General features: G+C 37.3%; 1 protein-coding gene across 1 annotated transcript in view; it reads right to left on the reverse strand.

Moving 5' to 3' along the window:
* Positions 1 to 11839, reverse strand: part of LOC306885119 (CUB and sushi domain-containing protein 2-like) — a gene marked incomplete at its 3' end in the record, with an annotated part of 288472 nt that extends 276633 nt beyond the window's left edge. Inside the window, 1 exon segment of the mRNA XM_079441463.1 lies at positions 11540 to 11839. Within this exon segment, the coding sequence (XP_079297589.1) occupies positions 11540 to 11723 (184 nt within the window). The 5' untranslated portion in view covers positions 11724 to 11839.
* Between the last annotated feature and the right edge of the window lie 5423 nt (positions 11840 to 17262).

Raw genomic sequence — 17262 nt, forward strand, 5'->3', positions numbered from 1 at the left:
AATCCTGGATTGTTTTGTTTTTATTTTTATGGTTAATCGCTTGAGTGTATAAATGGCAAGTCTGAATAAGAAAGCTTAACAAAACTCGTGAAGTTCATTTGGTTCCAGGAATTTGTTTTAAAACATAAACGGTTTTGAATAAGAAATGGTTCTTGATTCCCAACTCCATAAATAATTCTTTTTTTTTATAACGGAATTAAGTGATTTAGATTCTGTGTAATAATATATAGAGGAAGAGCAAGGTAAATAGCATATGTCTTGCTTACTGCACGGTTACTGCTTATTAGCTTGTGCTTTGAGACGTCCTGCGCATTGTGAATTGGGTTGGTACTAATTTCATCAGTCCACCTGTCTTCCTGCACCTGCACAAATTATATCCCTAAAAGTGAGACGAGACATGTAGCAAACACTTGCAGGTGAAACCTCCCACTTCTGACAGAGTTAAAGCTGAGGCTAATGCTTCGCCAGCCATAGCAGATAATCTTTACAATCTCAGGAAATGCATTCCCTTTAGCTTTGCTGCCATAGCTCTTCCGTAAATTGGGCACCTAAGAGACAAATGGGTCTGACTCACCAGTTTTCATAAGCACTTCAAATCGATCATATTTCCTTTTTTCTAGGACCAGTGGAAAATGCCATTATGGCCTGAGTTCAGTTACACCATACCAACAAGGCAGATGTGAATGGGGATTTCAAATATGCCAGCACAAGAGGAAAAACAACCTTCTTAGTTCCACAAATCTCTCTATGTACAACCAGCTGCCTTCTAATGTGTCAAAGCATCGGCTGCAAGCTCCATCATATCTGCATTAACCGAAGAATGCCCGCCATTACAATGGAAATCGGCAACCTCAGCTTTCCTGGGTAAAACCATACATTAGATTAATGTTTGCGCAATGTGATTGCGGAGAACATTAATAGAAAGCTAAATGTTGTGGAAAGAGGAGAAAAATAGCTCTACTTTAGCAAGGAGATGTATTTGTTGTTTTCATTGGGTCAACAGATAATCGAAACAGCTGGAGTCAGCACGACACTTCCAGGTGTAGATTTGAATTATATTTGTCTCTACAATGTTTTAACATTCATGTTTGCATATTTATCAGGTACCTAGCGTTTAAGTACAAACACGCAACTTGCTTGTTGATCTGAGGAAATGTTTTCATGTAAATTGTCCTCTTGAAGCAACTACCATGACATGATATGTTTTCTCAGTTCATGCATTTTGCAGGAATCAAACCCATGACCTTGACGCTGTAAGCAACATGCTCTATTGTTTGAGTGACATCACTCCAAAAATGCATTCGCCATCAAAACAATGTGTGGAAGTTCCATGAATATTTAATGAGGTACACTTCGATGCTGTTTATGATTGGCTGTCTGTTGCTAAACATGTTACTGGCATTGCAATTTGAGGTTAATCCGATTCAGTGCTTTACCCACAGTTAAACGTGCTTTGACTCAAGGTTTAAAAGAGTATTCAGAAAGAAATATAAATTAAGCTTAATCACAGCATTTGTTTTGTGGCATAATGTTGTTTTCCTCAAATATTAATTTTGACTTGCATTGAGATACTTACAATGGAAGCAAATTGTACCAATCCGCAAACATTAAAATACTCACAAAGCATTGGCAAAAATATGTTAACATGATGGGGGGAAAAAATCACTTACTAGCTTTTTTCTGTTTAAAGGTAATAATGCCTAAAATCCTAACATGACCATACATTGATGAGAACATCTCAGATAATAGATCCTTTATAGTCTAAATGTAAGTGCTTTAAAAACATGTTTTTTTTTTAGCTTCACATTTCTGCCACAAATGCATTTGATACAGTCAAATGCGTGACTTGTATTGAATCAGAAATACTGCTTTAAGAAGATCTTGGGTCAAACACAGTGTGAAAAAAACTGCTGAAAAGTTAAAAAAACATGCCTAATTGCAAGTAGTCTCTTCTATTAAAGTCTTTTATTAACATGGGCAATAGCTCAAACCCTTCTGTATTAGGTTCCCATTAAATATGCATCCAGAGTGTCTACTAAGATATGCTGTTGTGCTTGCTTGAGGCAAATGTTTTAATTCAGCTTGAAGCAGAAAATGATGTGGACCTGCATGTTAACGTGACTTAGATATTCATTACATTATGAATATTACAGGTTAGTGTTTTGTTTCTTTGCCATGAGCAAAGAATGCTTTAAAATGGACCGGGTGGCCTCAACAGCTCAGCGTTTCAAAGAGATGTTCCTGACTGAGCAGAGAGCATACACAAGGAGTGCATTTCAGGCAGAATTTAGTGCACTTTCAGTCCCATTACGGAGCCACAATGGCCCAGTGTTCAGATCTAACATGGGTCTTCAATGAAACTGGCTTCGGTCGGCTCCAGCCATCGTAGCTTTGTGCTGTTAATCTCTCTGCCTCTTCCTTCTAGCGCAAAGGCAACGATTGAGAGCCAAACCATTGAGGAATTACCAAATTACTCATGCTGTTTCTTTTTCAGGGCTTGAAACTGCATAGCTAAACATTGCATTGCTTTTCTCCATGATTGAAGTTGTGTTTGCAGACAAGCTTGTTTAGATTCTCTTTAAATAAAATAAATGTGGCTCTGAATGAGGGGGTGAACAGGGAATGAATGTGGCCCTCTTTGTTTATTGTGCAGAGGCAGTATGAAGGTGTCCCCATGCCAACAGCTAAGACAAGAGTGAGAAAGAGGATAGACTTTTAATGAAGAAGTCTCTGTCGCCCCCTCACTGATCACCATTCTGATAAATCAGTCCTCCTCTCTTCAAGGCTGTAATTAATGGACTGAAAGGTTAAGATGATTCTAGGGGGGCTATAGGTCCAGAGGGGCCCAAAACAATAACAACGGGATGGATGGAGGTCAAAGTACAGTAATTTCAATGTATTTTCACATTAAGGAAGTAAGTAAATAAACAAAATAAATCAATGCATGTTCTGTTTTCTCTGAGATAACTATTCAGTATTAAAATGATTTAATAAATGGGGGATCAGATTCATTAGAGAGATTGACAGGTCCAGAAGGGCTGACAACAATATATATATATAATTTCTATGAGTACAAATCTTAATGTTAAAGCATATAAATGATATTCTACATAATTGTGTGCTTCTAATTTTATAGCAACAGTTTGGACAGGACCCTTTTCTATTCTAACATGACAGTGCCTCTGTGTATAAGGTAAAAAGAAATGATTGATTGAGTCAGTGTGGAAGAACTTGACTGGTCTGCAGAAAGCCAAGTCCTAATCCCAGCTGAACACCTCTGGTGTGACTTTATATGCAGACCTTGAGCCAAAAACTCATCACCAAACACCAGTGACTTGTATAGACACTATAAGGACAAACGTGTTGGGACACCCCCTTCTTTAGAACAGAAAAAGGCACTAACAAAACTTTGGCAACAAAGATGGAAACATAATTCATGTATTTAAATATTGTATTTCCATCTCTGTTGCAACAGTTTTGGACGTGTCTAAAATGACAGTACCCTTATGTACAAGTCATTGGTGTTTGGTGATGAGTTTTTGGCTCAAGGTCTGCATATAAAGTCACACCAGAGGTGTTCAGCTGGGATTAGGACTTGGCTTTCTGCAGACCAGTCAAGTTCTTCCACACTGACTCAATCAATCATGTCCTTTTGAACCTTGCCTTATACACAGAGGCACTGTCATGTTAGAATAGAAAAGGGTTCTGTCCAAACTGTTGCTATAAAATAAAAAGCACACAATTCCCTGGAATATCATTATATGCTTAAACATTAAGATTTGTACTCATAGAAATTACTAAAGTAGTCAAACATGTTCATTAGAAGGGGATGACCCAAAACTTTTGGCAATATAGTGTATATATACTGTATATATTGGGATAGAAAATTGCACAAATAGTGATTCAGAACTGTTCAGTCTAGTTCATTGATTCATTTTTATTCTTTCTTACAGTCCATCTCTACAACATGATGCTGCTTAACATCCAGCTTTGTTTGCCATCCATGTGTCACTGGATCGATGCTGTTTTAGTAATAGAATAATTGAGGTACTAGAGAATTAAAATGATCATCTACAGAATGCTATTGATTGTCTCGTACGGGAGAGGGTAATGACTTGTGCTTATAGTTTAATAATTTGTTCCAATTGTCCCTTGAACTTAAATTGGCTTAACAGATTGAATACACACTTGAATACACATCACGTCCTGAATGTATACTCAGTCTGTTTACCTTTAAAGGGATAGTCCTTCCAAAAATTAAGATTCTGTCATAATTTCTCATCCTTATGTTGATTCATAATGACTTTCTTGCTTTTGTGGAACACACACACACACACACACACAAAAGAAGAATGTTTGCAACCAAGCAGTTTTGGTTCCCATTGACTTCCACTGTACTTTATGTGCAAACAATGGAAGTCAATGGGAACCGAAACTGTTTGGTTAACAACATTTTTCAAAATATCATTACATTTCACAGAGGAAAAAAATTATACAAGTTTGGAGCAACATGAGATAAATAATGAGAAAATAATGACAGAATTTTGGTTTGACTACCCTTTTAATAGTGTGGTCACATTCACGAAATCCCCATTTTTGTCCTTACATGAAACTCCTAATCACATAAATTCCTATTAAAATGAATGTAATTCACATGCACAATTTCAGAGAGCAACAGCAAATGTGATCACACTTTAAAGGGACAGTTCATTCAGAAATGAATATTCTGTCATCATTTATTCACCCCTACGTTGTTTTAAACATGTATGAGCCTCTTTCTTCTGTTGAACACAAAAGAAGATATTTTGAAGAATGCTGGTGACCAAACAGTTTATGGCAGCCATTGACTTCCATAGTATGGAAAAAAATAGTAAAGAATTCACTGGCTACCCCTCAACTATTTGGTCACCAACAACCTTCAAAATATCCTTTTTGTGTGAGTTCAACAGAAGAAATAAATTCATACAGGTTTGGAACAAGTGGAGCATGGGCAAATGATGACCGAATTTCATTTTGGGGTGAACTACCCCTTTAGAAATATGCTTCAGATGTTGCCTTTTTGACGTATTACACTGTATTGCTGACAAAAACAAAACTTTTGAGGCATTTATTTGGCTAATAATACATAATAATACATTGGAATCCAAATAAAGCCCTAAATTCCTATTCCAGCATATACCAGAGTTTTCTGCCCAGACATGGAACAAGTGGCGGCTGACAGGTGTGTTTGCAGTGACAGTGGTGCCGCACTGACACGGATTAGAGAGGATAACAGGCTGCAGCAGCCGGCACACTGTGACCTGACGGCTGTCCGCCTCACTCAGGTCTGTGTGTCTCTAAACACCCGTGCCTATACCTCACTCTTGTTTTCTGTCCTGTGCTAATTCCCCACTCTTTATCTGTCCGTGTCCCTCCTTATCTTTTGGCATCAATCCATTTAGCTCACCACTTGATTGTGTGCGTTAAAAGACGGGGTGAATATTACATTCTATATGAGGAGAAAAGCTGGAGGTAGTCTGCAGTAACTAATGCCACCCCTCGTGGAGCTCTGCCAAATAAAATCAAATTGCAGTCCTTTGACTCATGCATTGTGCCAAAGAGGAACGGAGGATGGAAGGGCACAAAATCATAAACGCCAGTGTAATGGAGAGAAAGAGAGGGAGCAGAGAGGAGAAAGAAAGCAGTTTCGGGTGGAGGACTCGTAAAAGGATTAACTGTGTAATTTAATCACAGCAGATAAAAGATAAGAAAACACTACATCAAAGTTCTGAAGAGGACCTGGAAGTGACAGGCAGCAAGGCAAAATAAATATCTGTTGTCAGTCTACAAGAGATAGCAGCCACTGGAAAACAGGAAGAGACCTACACGTTTATATCCGCTCAATGAAAAAACAAATGGACTACACTATTGTCATGAAACAGGTCCATGGACTTTCATTCGCTCGCCACCAGAGGTCACTCTTCCATCAAATCGACTCACACCACACAGACTGTTATATATTACCCTGGACTGCATTTCCCATCATTCATTGCACTAAGTACACACAGCTGTCTCAATCACACGCTCACACCTGAGAATTATCACACAATCATACACCCTACTTAAACCATGGACTTCTTCTTCCTCTCTGTCAAGTATTGTTCTGCGTATAGCACTCTTCTAGTGTTAGCTTCCTTGCCAAGTCATTCTGGGTTTCTGTTTAGTTCCAGTATTGTTCTGCATTTATTACTCCCCTAGTTTTAGCTGCGATACGGAACCTGTTTCTAGTTTTCTAGTCTGTGTTTCCTGGATTTACCCTTGTCTCGCCATTCGGACTCTGTTTGCACCTTATTTGTACTATCGCTCATGTTTCTGGATTACCCCTGTTGTCAAGCCCTCTGGATATTGCTCACCGATCAAAGACCCACGCTTGCCCTCTGTATTATTCTTGTATCTTGTCTGTGCCATACCTGCGTGCTGATGTTTTGACCCTGCTTGTGTTTTTTGACCATGTCTTTGATTAATAAAGTTTGCTAATGGATCCGCACGTCTCGTTTGCCCCTTTACAACTATCACTTCTATCATAGTTTGGGGTCTTAACTGTTACAGTTGAAAAGTTGGAACATTTCAAAGAGAATTAATTGTGAAAATCTGGACTAGTAAACTACTTAATTATTATATTACCAATATTTAGGACTATATTTTTCACATACACTACCATTCAAAAGGTCATTTCTTTTAAACATTTTTTTTTCTCTCACCAGGGCTGCATTTATTTGATCAAAAATACAATAAAAACAGTAATATTGTGAAATTCCAATATTACAATTCAAAATAGCTGTATTCTATTTTAACATATTTTAAATTGAACTTATTCCTGTGATGGCAACGCTGAATTTTCAACAGGCATTACTCCAGTCTTCAATGTCACATGATCCTTCAGAAATCAGTCTAATAGGCTGATTTGGTGCTCAAAATATATTTTTATTAACATTATCAATGTTAGAAAGAAATTGTGCTGCTTTTTTTTTTTTTTTTGGAAACCAAAGGATTCTTTAATGAACAGAAAGGTCGAAAGAACAGCATTTATTTGAAACATAATTATTTTGTAATATTATAAATCTCTTCATTAATTTAATGCCTCTTTAAAAAAAAAAATCTTACCAACCCCAAACTTTTGATCGGTAGAGTACATTATTTATGTGCTCTTTCAGCCACCAACACAAAGAAAATCCAACAAAAACTTTACAATAATGGGCCCATTTGTCTCAATATGCTCTAAATCATGTTTAACCTTGAATCACTCTTTGTCCAAAACCCAAGAGTAAAGTACACTCTAATAAAAAAAAGACAATCTGACAACTGAAGACTAAAAACATTCACATACAATATTCACTCCATGCCTGTCATGATGCCAGTTTCAGGTGTCAGTGCAAATATTAGGTACATATTTGCCTTGGGTTTTCTTTCAACTCGGGTCTTAGCTGTGTATCATGAGCCTACATGCATTTTACCGATCCAAGCTGAAAACCTCTTGAGCCATAATAATTGCCATGTTTGCATTTCGATATGTAAATGTATCTGACAGCATATGTGGGCATTTCACAATCATTATACTCAAACAAAAGAAATGAAAATGCAAAAAAAAAAAAAACTGCAACAAAGAAGTTAACCATTTTTGCTGTTTTACATATAGAAGGTTTCACATTCCATACTTCTTGTATGCGTTATATGTTTTTTCTTAGTTTTGTGTTACATATTGTGTCTGTGTTGTGTGCAGAACCAATGTTCTTCAATTTAAGCTTCATCAAAAACATTTTTATATCCAGTGAATCCGGTGTAATAAAAACTTGACCTGTTGTCTTCTACTTTAAAAGGATAATTTGCCCCAAAATGAAAATTCTGCCATTATTTATTCACCATCATATAACTTGTACAACTTTATTTCTTCTGTGAAAGAAGATTTATATATATATATATATATATATATATATATATATATATATATATATATATATATATATATAAAATCTAAGTCCAGTGTTGTTTTGGACCCCATTAATCCCATTTTGGACTTCCATTGTATTGACCAAAACACATTTTTGTGTTCTGCAGAACAAAGTAAGCCATCGACAACATGAGGGCAAGTAAATTACAGAATTATTAATAAAGAAATATCATTTTAATATGATGACCATGAAGTCACACTCATCTTAGCCACTTCTTTTAATGTGCTAAATAAGCGTCTGATATTAACCACAGTGCATTCAAAGGAGGGAAACTTTTGGTGCACTATTGAGCTGTGTACTATACTAGCTGTGTAAACAAATCATCTCACTCCTTGCCAAAGGCATCTTTCAGTCCTTTGGGAGCTGCATGCAAACAACAGACCTGTTTAGTAGTCTTTACTTTGCAAGTCTAAGCAAACAGATTGGCAGGTGTTCATTTTCTTGGAACAGGTTATTATGCGTGCTATAAAAAGAGAATGGAGAGGAAGTAAGAAATGAATAAGCAATGACCTAAGAAAAATAAAGGTTAGCAAGAATGAAAGTGACAGAAAATTAGTGAAGGTGTTTTCTATGACACATAACACCATTTGAGTGTAAGTGTTGTCCTCTTTTGAGAGAACAAGCTTGCAGTGCTGTACAGCCACACTAAATGCTCTGGTGGGAGCTGTCCGTGGTCCTAATTGGAATGCAGCTGGGGATTGCAACTCTAAGAGTCAAATCTGGGGCTGATGGCTACATTCAGACTAAACATTTAGTGTTACTTTGTTCTCTCAGCGCAAAATATGTCTTTAAAGGCCTTTGTTTGCTAAGGCAGATTTTGAGTCGTCTGTAAAGGCAACCAGTGGAAAAGATGCAATGAGCAGAGCTGGAGGGGAGCTGTCCATGGTGCTGAAGTGTCACTGAACTCTACTACCCACAATCTGCTCTGAGCGATTCCTTCAAGTCTTCTTTATACACCTGTTGCTGCTCAGCTGACAAATGTATTGTGCTTACATAGCACTGGACCTCAGCATGAAAAAAAAAAAAAACACCCTGCTAAAAAAAAGAGAAGCTTGAAATATCCTCCCTAGCGTAATCTCAAAAGTTATGAAATTTTGTACATTCAAACAACCAAAGGGACTGGCCAAAACTGAATACATGTGGCAAACTTCCTCTGACATGATGAAAAGATTTCTCTGCATGCTTACAAATTCTCGTGTTCAATAGAGACTTACACCAAGTTGCATCATGGAAATGCATCGGTTTTGTGACTTTGACCATTTTATGAAGTAAAGTGTCATTGACTATCAAAGATTTTGGGGTGAGGAAAATAGGATTGAGCCAAACATCAATGATGATGAGTTGTTAGTGATATTATTTGGGTGAAATATGAAAAACGTTTCATCGTGAGCGCTTAAATGTCTCCAGAGCAGCAACTTCTGAGGCTAAGCAAGAGCACATGATTACCCAAATCACTTTTTTTTTCACAATATATGACAGAAACAGATTAATGGGATTATTTTTTAATATAATTTCCCTTTTTTTTTTTTTTTTTTTTACCTTTGACAAGATGAATACTACACGGTCACAAAAAAAAAAAAAAAAGAAAGAAAGAGAATAAATTATCATTTTATTTTATTTTCTAAGAAAATAACTGCCGTCTGGGATAGTCAGAACTTTAGGCTGCATAACACATAAACATTAACTGAACTGCATTAAAATAAACATAAGAATATGCATAAACATAAATATAAGAATAAATAGCTTCTTTTGATGATTAAGATTGTAAGGTGATTTATACTTTTTATCAGGTTTGCAATATTTTACTGGCTACCCACATTGCCTTGTTAAATTGATAAATGTTTTTATATAAATATTAAAAGTATTATACATCTATATAAATATATTATATTTTACAGTAAAATTACATGCATATTCTCCGAAATATTGTCATTTGTACCGACTATATTGTAAGGTAATCAAAAACGGGTCGCATTGCATATTTTCCGGTTAAAAATGTTTACATTGACTAAGGACATTTCATGCAATATAATGTATATACCCTGTTTTCAATCAGCAGTTTGTCAGTATGCAGTGACCATACAGCTTACATGATGAGTTTAGCCATGCCCCAGTAGCTGAAGAGGCATTAAATTTGCATTTCCTTCTAGCTAGAAAAAAAGCTCGTTTTATTTCACCAGTCATAGCTATGCGCTAACACGAAAACTCTAAAAGGCTTTCAAGATATACTTGGTTCATTAATGAAGCATGAGAGACTCCACTGCCGGCTCTGTGTGAGCGCAGCTATTCTGAAGCTTTAGTGCCTCTCAATGGAAAAACAGGGAAACTGCTTGACGGCTTCGCGAGCGCTTTCCGGACTCGGTCAAAAACGCAGAACATTCTGCTCTTGATATTACTTATTCGACACCGTTAAACACATAAAATGTCGACCGGCTTTGTGGATTCGTTTACCACTTTTATCATCATGTCCTAAGCAACATCAACTCTGTGGAAAACGAGGCTTGAATAGCAGGAGAGCGAGAGTGTTCAGTATGCTGCTGAATTAAAGGGATAGTTCAGTCAAAAATAATGTATCAAATTATCTGCCATAGGCTAATTTAGAAATGGCATTTGAGTTATTTAGAGTTATTTTTCGCTTACGTGGAACAGAAGATGAGATGTTAGAACGACAGTCACGGTGTTAAAAGAGAAACTATAAATCCTTTCAGTGTGTATCATGACATTTGTTTTTAGCTAAATGTGGGCTTAAAACCAATCAGCACTCTGACTACAACTTCCCTTCAAGGTAAATGACGGATGGCTTATTGGTTGGGAATCCCACAATTTCAAGAAACGCAACAAATAGGCGAACGATTCCTAGGATATCTAATGATTTGGCTGATGGAATGGGCATGTTTTAGACGGAGGAAGACATCCTATTATGGTCAAATAAATGTTGAAAATAGCGCAGAGTCAAAGACCTGTTTTGTTGGTATGAAACCCCTCTCTCTCCAGCCTCCACATACGCCCCCCTTCCTCCCAAACTCACTCATCCACTCTTGGCTCCCACACTCACGAAATCTTGCGCCACACACACACATTTATGTATTTTCGGAAATGGTTCGTCTACATCTTTATCCATTAACCCATTTTATCTAACATCTTGCTCTGAGGTGTTTTTCAAAGCATATAATGCAACATATTATGCCACCATGGGGCAGACCAAGGTTGGCAAGAAATAACACCAAATACACTAAGAAAAGTACACAAGGCTGTTTTACATTGAAATACATTTACGCACAATTAAATGGCATACTTCGCTACTGTATGTACAACCTCTTCATGTTATTGACTGGTATGTTTCTCTAGTGAGTCTGCTGCTTATATCCATTGATATCCGGTAGATCCGTATCAATGAAACGCATGACCCAACAGTAAATGCCATAGTGTTGGCACATAATTGACAATGGCAGCACTCCATCCAAATGTCGGGTAAAAGGGTCGCATATGCAGCCTCCGAGAGGGTTGCGCGCACGGCAACAGGACCACATGCAGCATGACGGGAAACTTACCCTTAACCGATGCAGCCAGGAGCCCCATATAGAAGAACAGCACCCCGCTCCAGTGATGCGCCTGTACTCCCACCTTCATTAGCGCAAAAATCCTTATACCATCCAGTTTCCTCGTCCCGTTATATGTACATCTGCACTCTGTCCTCACGAGTCCCGTTCTGTCAGGATTCAAAGAGGCGCTCATGGTGGGCTTTTTTTTTGGCAGGCACGGTTATCAGATGGTTTTAAAAGGAAGATTCACTTGGTGTCGGCGCTGAGAAAAATCCCAGTGCATGGAGACTGGACCCTCGCAGCTGGACTGAACCATCTCAAGCGAGCCGCGGGGTGAGCGGATTCTAATAGACGTGTTCTCTCCTAAAACCTGAGGAGCTGATAATGTGAACTGTATCTGGTGTCTTCAAGCTCACGAGAACGACGGATAAAGTCTGGAAAGCTATTCAAACGGATCATACGGCATACGCCCGTACACTCCCCTACGCGCGCGTTTAAGTTTATTTTCCAATTAATACAACTCTGAAAATCCACGTTTCTATCTTTCTCCCAATGAGTCACTGTTAAAGGAGCGCTAGGATACACTCGCTGTCACCGCCCACTCGTGGAAGTTTACAGCCTTCATCACTGTCTAAATCATTTACAGGCGTGAAAATAATCGTTAAGGGATTTCCACCTCTGGGCTCACTGTTTCAAGACTAAAGCAAATGAAATGAAGAGCCCGACTGCAGTACGAGCTCACAGCATCTCTCTCTCTCTCTCCCTCTCTCCATCACTCTCTCACCTTTCCAAAGGTGTGCCAACTACTTAAACACAAATCTATGGTTGTAAGACTATTACTAGCCTATTTAATTTGTTTTATATCGGTTTGACTGCATGCATAATAATATAATATAATATAATATAACATAGTATAATATAATATAATATAATATAATAACAGGCATATAAAAGTGAAATAAATATATTGCTTAATACGCAATTGAAGAAACACAATTTGCCGAGCAACAAGCATAATGTGAAATATCACCATAGGTGAAACATCATCAACATCACTCGGTGTGTAGTAGCTAGGACCCATGAAGTGTTTGTTTATGTATTTATGCATTTTTGGTAATTCTGTAGCGAGTTTTAACCCCCTCTCAATATAGCTAAATGTACATATTTATTATTATTATTGTTGTTAATTTTATTTCAGTTATAGTCATTTTTAATTTTAGTAAATCAAGTTGGACTAAATTAAAATAAGAAATGCTGTAGTTATAATATATATATATATATATATATATATATATATATATATCCCTGTACACCAAAGACAGTCTGGACAGAGCCTGTGGTAGAGTGCTGAAGCGAGCAAGAGAGTTTGGCCGCATTTACCAGAATGCGCATGTGTTTGCGGAAGACGGTAATATCCAGAGCTACAGAGGACATTATGGCAGTCTATCCACCCAGTAAGTTACGACAGAATATGTTTTTTTTTTTACTTTTGGGGTTTAGTAAAAGAGTCTGACCAGACTCTGTGTCGGATCCTACAGTAATTGAATGTAAATACACAATGCAGCATTAAAGCTTTACTAAAATAAGTCAGCTCTGCGGTGGCTCTGATGCTGCCTTTCTTCTGTGTAAACACTGTTATTATGAAAGAAAATACAGAGTATATACAATATCGTGCAATTACAGAAATAAATGTTATGAGAATTATTTTTTTTTCATATTCATAATATGATATAATATGAATAATAAGATTTATTTTTATGAATATTGTATTTATATGAATAATAGAAACAAAAATTTTATGAAAAAATACTGTAGACAGATTCGTATTTAGATAAATACATATACATATTTCTATAAAGATTCTTATAAATGTACACATTCACATTTACTAACTACATGCATTTAACCATTTATTTAAAGCTGCATAGATTGTACTTTTAAATAAAGCATCATCATCTTTGTAAAGGCCCTTTAAGTCAGTCTTAAATTGGACTGAAGATGTGCAAAGTTTTACCAAAGAAGAAAGTCGGAGACTGCTTCCCTATTGAGTGAATTACTGTATGCAAAATCTGGCCATGGCAGCCCATGCTAATAGATCTGCCATGTGTCCCCGGTGGTCCCTGGAACACCTACTCCATCTATTTTAGGTAGACCATGTAGCAATGGGAAGATATCCTTCTGGTGTTGGTTTGAACCCCATTGCACGGTAGCAATAAGAAAATCATGAAATATTCATACTTGGAGACAAAATATGCCCCATTTACAGCAGTAACATGCAAAGAAAATTCTCTGAAAGTTCATGTTTGGTTAATAGAGGGCTTGTTTACCTTTTTACATAAAACTATTTGGTACTTTTTGTGCTTTCAATGCATCCATCTCCACTAGTATCTATTTTTGGCCTGTGAATATTTTCCCAACAGTATAACTTGCATTCACAATGCACTTGCAGTTTGAAATAACGCATGCTTCTTCTTTTTTCAGGAGTGCAGGGCATCAAAAGTTGGACAAGGTCATGTTAATGACTCAGCATAACATGACCCAGACTCTTCTGCAGGGGCATGTTGATGCCATGTGTCCATGTTTTCCTGATGATAGATACAGACATGGTCATGAACCTGACACGACCATAGAGATCATGAGCCAGGAAGAGGCTGACAGAGATAAAACTGAGGAGTTTCTTGAAGAAATTCTACCTAAACAGGCCACAGGGAAAGCAGCCATCCCTGAGGGGCCCTCAGTCGAAGACTTTCCTCCACTTCCACCTCCTGCCTCACCGCGGGTGGACAGGCCACCACAGCAAGCCCCCATCAGTAAAAGTGGCTTCTATAAAGCAACTGTTTTAAAAGGAAAACCAAACATCAAATCGCATGGTGGCAAACCACAGAGGGCTCAAAAACTAAGTAAAAAAGAACATCCAAGAGTCTTGGCTAAAACAACCCCAAAGATAGAAGCACAAACAGCCCAGGGCTTCATTGGCCAACCTAGTTCCCCCCAAACAGAAAGTGCATGCAGAGAGAAAGTTATACTGGAAGAACAAAGTTCATTGTCAAGGTGTTCCCATCTACCTGCGTTTGGAGACTTACAAATGGCAGATGAGCAGATAATACCTAAAGATCACACATTTGAAGGTAAATGTGATATTGACATTCCATAACATCCCCACCACGCTCATGTCTAATAATTTAAATCTAAATCTAAAACCTAATATATTTTCATTCATGCTCCCATGGTCATTTTAGTTTTCAGTTCAGCTCCTAAATTTTTTATTAATTTGAAGAGCAGTAACAAGCAGGATGAAACAAATTTTAATTTAAGCAGAATTGAAAGATATGTATATAACGGCATAAAGTGCCATTTTAACTAAGAAATGTAAACAGAAGCAAATTGATTTGGATAGATGTAAACTTGCTGTTCTGATTGGGTGATTTGATCTACTTAATCACATGTTAATTCAAAAACAGCAAGTTAAAGACCTAGCAAGGACAGCTTGGGTTGTTTCTGATACATTTCTAGAGAACAAGAAGACAATCATGATTGTGTAATATTGCCAACAGTAAACAATAAGTTAATATTGAGCAACTTACATCTAGACATAATATTGACAGTTGTAAGCCAACAAAAATAGCTTGATTTATTTTAATGTTTATTTTTTTCCTGAGGTTTTGTCAATAATGACAAATAGACAATATTTGTCAGAGTGTGTTTTTGTGCTGGTGCTGACTGGTTTGTCCTGTAATGGAGAAATTAAAAAATGAGATACTTTATGAAAATAAAAATGCCAGTAGGTGGTGGCAAGTCTTATTGAGTCATTCATTCAAACTATTTGTTCAAATGGCTGATTCACTTGGTCATTGAATCATTCATTCAGTTACAAAGTACCATTGTATTGCTCAGACACACAAAACAGTCATGCAGTGGATTTATTTGGAAATTATTATTGATAAAAAGCAAAAACTGTAAAATGTAGCTAAAAATGTTAACTCGTTTACTTAGCTGTTTTATAAACTCAATATGACATTTGCAATCACAAAATCATGCAGATATTCAGAAAAAAAAAGTGACATACCCCATAATGTCAGCTCGTGCATACATATTGTCGCCACCCACTGGAGTAAAAATATAACCTCTAGAAAGAGTCGATGAATACACAAATTCTCATTTAATGGACATTTGCATGCCCACAACACACATAAAGCACCACACTGCAGTTGTTCTCTTAATAAACTGCATTATTTAATGTATGTGTTTGTGTGTGTGTGTTGGTGGGAGATGCAGTGACTGAAGAATGAGCGAATACCACCAGAGTCATATCAACCTCCATTCCAACTTATTGTACTGTGCAGCTGTGAGTTGTATATATTGCGAAATGACAAGTTTTTCAGTACAAGTACTTTTCATCTTACAGACATAAACAGACATACTCATATTGGTATATTGTGTCTCGGTAGTTTATTCCAGGATAGCAATTATAGAAACACCATTTAAGGTAAGGGTTCCATAGCGATAACAATCAACCTCATGCCGTCTTGTTGGTTTGGGAGTCTTTGGTAGTGACACTGCATGGCACTGATATACGACTTACATTAGCTCAGAGGGAAAGTGATGTTTGTTTGTGAGGAAGGCTATGGACGGTGCTCAGTCAACGCTCTCCTCGGGGCACGAAAGGAGCTCCTCAAACCCAAAAATTCACTCATTATTTTGAAAATGAAAAAAACATAAAAAAGAGAGCATTGGCCCAAATCAATATATCCATTTCCTCTTGGTAATGGAATCCGTTTGTAATAGGAGTCTAAACAGAATCGATTTGCAATCTTCATGTTTTTCTTTTCTTTCTCTTCTGCCATCTCTTTTTCTCCCTTTACTTCTGCCAATGCTTTTGCATCCTAAAGGCCAACGGGTACATGCAGATTTAGATGTGTATATTGCACAACAAAACAAAACATTTGAATGTTTGTGTATTTGCATTAAAAAGTATACATAGTTACAAGTGTTCAATACAGTTACCCTTTGGGGACCAATAAAGATTTGATTTTTATTGATTGATTTTATTATTTATGCTAACCTTTACTTAAGCACTTAAAAAGGCATTGATGTTGACACAGTGATTCATATGCAAATGTTGGTGATTTTCCTTTCTTAATATGGCATATGGGATTTGCCTAGTATTCACGATCCTCGTGTATTAATCCTGTCACCTGTTCTTCCTAAGGTGGAGACATGGAGTTGGGTAGGAGTGCAGATGGTGCCCACATGGCACAGACCCGGGCTGGCAGCAGTACTGGGAGCGTGCAGAATGCAGCTGGCCTTCTTGACAAGGCCAAATGCCATATATACCACGAGGATGCCACTGTTGCAAAGACAAAGGCCACAGGTCCAGAATCTGGTGAAGATGATTCACTTACATTAATTCTGTCTCTCAAGTGTTTACTAAGTGTGTGCTCTGTGTTTGCAATTACAGACATGTCAGTGCCAGAAGATATGGACAGGATCCAGACTTGGAGCAGCAGTGGAAGGTGTCCCCTACAAAACACCCAGTTCTTTACAGGAACGGGTCATGGCCCGTGATCACTGCCGGCCAACTGTTTCCTGTGGTTCCCTGCAGCTGAGGTACACCCCAAATTTGAGCATTTGCACTGCTGACTTTTACTATGCTGTAAACAAAATACTATAATACAAAATAAAAAAACAGCAACCTAGTGAAAAATATACTAAAAAGTATTTGAAATTCATTT

Source organism: Barbus barbus, assembly GCF_936440315.1.
Source record: "Barbus barbus genome assembly, chromosome: 19".
Classification (NCBI taxonomy): domain Eukaryota; kingdom Metazoa; phylum Chordata; class Actinopteri; order Cypriniformes; family Cyprinidae; genus Barbus; species Barbus barbus.